The sequence below is a fragment of the Tuber melanosporum genome (assembly GCF_000151645.1).
Source record: "Tuber melanosporum whole genome shotgun sequence assembly, scaffold_229, strain Mel28".
In the NCBI taxonomy this organism is placed as follows: domain Eukaryota; kingdom Fungi; phylum Ascomycota; class Pezizomycetes; order Pezizales; family Tuberaceae; genus Tuber; species Tuber melanosporum.
The window spans coordinates 19,242-25,128 of NW_003298896.1; the positions used below are offsets into that span (position 1 = coordinate 19,242).

A 5,887-nucleotide genomic window follows, 5' to 3' on the forward strand; every position below is an offset into this window, starting at 1 on the left:
GACATTTTTTACTCCTCTGATATGTTATTTTTAGGCTATCATATCTACCAAGCTAGGACCTTGACTTTACATGTAATAGCTTCAAGTCTCTGGTTTAGGTAATGGTACCGGCTCGCTACAGGCGCCGTGGAGAGTACTTTTCAGATGTACTGCCGTGGATTGCCATAATGAGTCTATCCGGACTTCAATCCTACAGCCCCACTAGTATGGAACCAACCATACATTCTCACCAAAAATAGGAAAGGTATTATATCATAGACAGAAAAGAAAGGCATCACTAGTAGACACTAAAAATAGAGGAAAGGACTATAACAACAAATACTAATCTCCTCACCCCCCCCCCCCCCCCAACCTCAGTGGAGTAAGAGAATTCACTGAGCAAGCCTTATCCTTATTTGAAAGGTCCAAGGAAACTCTACAACATTAACAGAGGCCAACCTGAGCATTACTGGCCCCCATGAGAGAATGATAACTGGCCAGACGAGCGATGCAACCGCAAACAGTGCATACCAACGATATATCGCCCCAGCGTTCCATTTGGTCCAGGGCGATTCAACCGGATGCAGTAGTTCTTTGCTTGTTATAGCTGTGTAGGCGAGGGTACCACCATTCATGATAGAAGAATGGTATTTCTGTGTTCCCCAACTTTCTACATTAAAAGGTTGATGTCTACGGGTGGTATGCGAGACAGCAACGTCCTCCGGTTTGAATGGTGCTATGCAATATAGAGACTAACAAAGGAGTAAATTTAAGTTAAGAGGCACCAAGCTCACAGTTGTCGCAATGGGTCTGCGCTTGGCGAAGCCTAATTTACACCCAGAGTACTGTACTCGTACTGTATGATAGATGTGTTGTCCGGAATGCGTTATATGCAATGAGTGGCTTATAAATGAAGGCTGGCATGGAATGATGACTGCTCTGGACTATGAAATTTGCATATATTGGCTCATTTTGTTATTGTCGAGTGAGGGGTTGTGATAGGATTAAATTGTCGATCGAGACTCACGGCAATAATAGCCAAACTCGAGTATGGCGCAAGGCGAGAAGGGTGAGTTCGCTCGCACCATTACCGGAATTCATCCATCCCCACACGCAAGCCGCAGCCCGAACCTACAAGCTCTGTCCCTCCCCACTACCGGTGAGCCACACATACCGCAAGCCAGTGCACGAGTACCGCAGCAATACAGGCAGCACCGGTATGATAGATCTCCCACAACACAGAAGTATATATTAACCCTGTTTTTGAATGGACGACGGCGGGCAAAGAGGAATTAGTTGATCGCCGCAGCCGATTCCGAATGGCTTATTGCCTAGGAAACGCCATAGGCCCATCAGGCAGTGATCCAGATCGGTAGTTGTAGGCCATGGGAGATAAGAAATGAGGGTAAGCAAGCAAGGTTTTCGAGTTAGAAGCCAGTGTATCTCGTGCAAAGTCCAAGCACAGCTCGTAGGATACCTGAGCTCGCAAGGTGAAGGCCCAGCCCAGGCACGGGCTAGCTTAGTACACGTCACGAAAGCAAAATACGCCTCTGGACGGCACAAGCAGGGCTACAGTAATTCATCATGGTCGCTCACAACTGGGTTTAAATGCACACGGCCTTCGAAAGCAAACAAACTGAATTCGATAACCTCTGAGAGGAAAGTAGGACACCTTGTGTGATGGGGAGAGCACACGACACCGCCGATAGCCAAATACCCCCTTCCAAATATCCATCGACCAGTAAGGGCTCAGCTAACTTCATGTCAGAATTACCCCTCAGGAATGCTTTTATCGATGAGCGTTGGTAAGGCCATCACCATAAATTAAGGCATAGCAAGATTCCCCGTTGGTCAACATCGAGAGTTCATTTGTGAATAGCAAATCGCCGTCTACCTCCCCACCGTGGCGAAAAGGCTACGACGTGATAAAAACACCACCCGCGAGACTTGGATTGAATTATCGCGGCTCGCACAAGTATCCCACAGGGACTGATACTGCCCCGGGCTACTGTATTCGCCGTTGAGGTTATTCCAGCTCATATGCCCTGTCATTACAATGTTACCACCGCTCGGGCCCGGTCCCAAATCAATATCCGTGAGTGATACACCGTGAATACAAGTTATGTGATACTTGGTATGATAGTTATGCCTTGCATTGACCGCCCCGTTTACTATCCAACAGAACATCCTTCACACACAACGGTACTCCGCCCCACAATATACCTCCAAGATATCAGCGCTACAATTTCATAAACACGAAAAACCCAAGCCCACGTACCCAATCATCCAACAACACCGCCAAATAATAGTCAAAAATAGAACAAAACCTTTAATATCACTCGTAGCTCAAATCACGCACCCCCGCTCCCACTCGCATTGTCACTTCCATTCTGTTTCCCATCTTCGCCACCACCACCCTCCGCTTCTTCATCCACCCCCTCCACCTCAGCATCATCATCGTCATCTGCATCCTGAATCCCCAACCATTGTTCTACTTCACCGCTCTCACCATCATCACCTACTCCCCACTCACCAATCACGTCCCATCGATCTCCCGCAGCGCTTTTACTAATGTACTTGACAAACCGGAGGACTCCTGTGTCTCTGAGAACTATCCCTAGGCGGTTCCAACTAGCCGGCATGGTGAATAGTATGCCGTCGTCCTCGTTGTCGCGACCAGAGCGGTAGATGGCTGGATCAGCCTTCTTTCTCTTTCTATTGCTTTTGAATGCCTGATCAGGATCGTCTTCTTCGTCCGAGTCCGAGTCAGAGTCGCCGGCCATATACCTAGGTTTTTGGAAATATTAGTGTTGGGGAGAAATTAAGGTAAAAGAGGGGCGGGGCTGGTTACATTTCGTAGCCGCCGACTGTCTTTTCCGAGTCGTCGAATTTACTATGCCTAGGAACTTTAACCTTGCCTTTCCCCTTCGACTTGCCATTTTTCGCCTTGTCCTCCTCCTCATCTTCCTCTTCATCGTCCTCACCACTCCAGCCTTTTGATGGGGTGATTCCAAGACAGACTTCAACTCTCAATCCAGCTCCTGGGGATGGGTCTTCTCCCTCTCCCTCTTCCTCCTCGCCATCGCCGTCCCCGTCTCCACCAACACCAGTTGCAAGAGTGTAATCTAAACCTCTACGAAACCTTCTGGCAAGAAAACCCCCAGCTGTGATTTTGAGACCCGTAGCAAGTCGTAGCAGCTTAGCAAAAGATTTAGATGGAAGTAAAACAGTAAGCAATTGCTCGATAGGATTGAGCTCGTCAGGATCAACCCCATTCTTAACCGGGGGTTTTTGAAGATAAAGATAACGATGCTTGTGCGGAGGCAAGGCAACTTTCCATCCCTCCGAGTTTTCTGGTGAGTATTGCTTAGCATCACGAGCTTTAACAAACTCCTTAAGCTTCCTAGCAAACGATTTAGAAAGGAACTGCGCGATCTGGACAGAAGAATCCTCGGCGAAGGCGTCAGATAGGCTTTCCAGGGTATCAGGAGTCAGGTAAGTAGGAGCGATAAAATTGAGCAAGAAGTCTAGATCTTTCTCAGTCAATGCCGCTCCGTCCTCTCCGTCCTCTCCGTCTTCGTCTTGTTCCTCTCTATCCGGCTCATAGCCGTTCTTGATCTCTAGTGGTTTAGGATAATCGAAGGTATCACTCTTGCTTTGTAATTGCTGTAGGGAGCTCTTTTCAGCAAGTTCTTCCTCGAGACCTTCAATATAGCCCCCCTCGCCTTCCTGGGGAATGTGGAACCATCCGCTGATAGCCATTCTGATCCGCTCATCTTCGCCTTCCGGGGCATACACCTCTTCGACATCGTGAAAACTCAGGCCAGGCTGCACCTCAAAAAAACTTAATTGATTCCAAGCAGGCGGAATAGCTTTGGCCCACTCTGGCTCTGGAACTCTCGTAACACCATCTTCGGCTACTCTGGTCGGATATAACCTTAACGCCCCACCCCAGGAAGGCTGCCAAGGATCATCAGGTGAAGTTAGGTATAAGATATATGACACACGGCGAGACCCAATTACATCGTCATGAGCCAACAAATGAGAACCAGGTGTATAGACATTGATGGCCATATCGGTTTTCTTTCCGCTAAGTGGCCCACACCCAGTGATCCCACAAACGTAGTCCCTGAAAAGCTTAGAATAGAGCGAGTCGCGGAGCTGGCGGAGGGATGGAAGAAGCTTAAGAGCAGATTTAGGAAGACCGTCGAGATTAGCCAGGTCACCGGATTGATGGATACGATAGATGTCGGTCTCCTTTGGCGTGAACTCCACGTTTTGGAGTACCTCTCGCCGAACGTTACGAAGCAAAGTGTCGTCGATCAGGCCATGGATCACGGCGTGTTTGTACCTAAGCCTCTCCAAATCAGCCCTCAAACAAAGCAAGGCACAAAGACAAAAACGCGAAATCCCGGGGGGGGGGACAAACGGTTGGGCGGTAGCATATTCACTTCGGTATTTGCCTTCGACAGCCTCGTCGAACAGCCCGTCTCGGAAAAAGGGCTTGAAATCAGTCGGTATCGATCCGGCGGAGGATTTTCCCCTCTTGGTAGGCGATTGGGGAGCAGATGCTCCTTCGGCCTTTCGTTTGACCATTGTTTGTCAGGAATTGAGTTAGAAGGAACAAAGTTCCAGTGTAATTCTCGGGTTTGGTTAGAAAGTCCACTGGGATGGAAAAGATCGTAACAGGTCTTTTATTTCGTCGCGCGTGCAAACATTACCCTGCCTCGAGGTGATAAGCGAGCGCACGGACCAAGTGGGGCAAGTTGAGCCGCACTAATAACCCTAATTCGATCATTTCATAACATTCATCTCATTTCGCCGTTCTGTCTTATTATGCTGGTGGAATTTCACGTTAAAACACCCTTTCGAGAGCACGAATATAAGAGAGTGGCTGAGCGCCAACCGAGCCACCCATGACTAATTCGGAGCCAAAGCCACATCCCGAAAGAGAACCCTGACGGAAGTTGTTGTAACGGAGCGAGTGATGCATAGTGATCGTTTGTGACTACCGGTATTCCGGCAGTACAGGAGTCAGCCCACGCCCTCCCGCCATGTACAGTACCGTACCGGTGGGCAATGCTGGTGGGGGTATGGAAATCGTGGGTTGCAGCGTTGGTTAATTTTCGTGCATTATAATAACGTCCGAAGATTTAATGATAAAGAAAAGAAAATACATAATATTATTATGATATTCTTGTCCTCAAACTAACCTAAAGCGAAGGAGCTTATGGGGAAGGATCCGCTCTTGTTCCCTTTTACCCCCTTCATGCGCTCTCACTCTGTGCTTTCAGCTCCCCCTGGCTACCGAAGTACTGTGCCGGTATACCAGTACTAGTATAGCGCTCGAGTACCAACCCCGAGGGGCAAGGAAAACAACAATACATTCGTCCCAGGCAAGTAACCAAAAACAGGGATTAAGGAAATATATGGCAAAAAATCTGTGGGTATCCGAGCACCAATTCAAAACGCGCTCCCCCGTTTTTCGGATCCTTCGTGCCTGTTACCAGCACTAACAGGAGAAATAAGAATAAAGGGAACGGACATCTCCGGTGCTACCGATCCACTGAGATTTCCACCCCCTAAAACTAAGCACGCCGACAACCCAACAATTGCGCAACACAACTGCCCGGGATCAGTAGCCCTAGTATCGTACTTGCATCTAGAAATAATTATCACCATCTAAAAAAAAAAACTTGCCTCATTCCCAAATAATTTTTGCTACGATAGACACCAGCACGAGTACGAGTATAGGTGTGTTAGGAAGGAAGAAAAGCCGGTACCGTAGTTACACATGACCATAGGTGGACCTCACGCGCATTGCGCTGAAACTGAGTGATCGCTTAAGTAAAGTATGATATTCACGCTCGAATACCGGTAAGGTAGTACTTGTAGGACCAGCGGTCAC

The 5,887-nt window shown here is 48.3% G+C and overlaps 1 protein-coding gene; it reads right to left on the reverse strand.

Annotated features, from left to right (window-relative positions):
• Nucleotides 1-2,330: 2,330 nt before the first annotated feature.
• On the reverse strand, nucleotides 2,331-4,632 carry GSTUM_00000881001 (uncharacterized protein; the record flags this gene model as incomplete). XM_002838145.2 has 4 exons in its annotated part: nucleotides 4,409-4,632; nucleotides 3,630-4,330; nucleotides 2,831-3,512; nucleotides 2,331-2,766 (listed from the first exon to the last, which is right to left on the reverse strand). Exons 1-4 carry the CDS (start codon nucleotides 4,573-4,575, stop codon nucleotides 2,331-2,333), a joined length of 1,986 nt encoding a protein of 661 aa, XP_002838191.1. The 5' UTR covers nucleotides 4,576-4,632.
• Nucleotides 4,633-5,887: the final 1,255 nt, after the last annotated feature.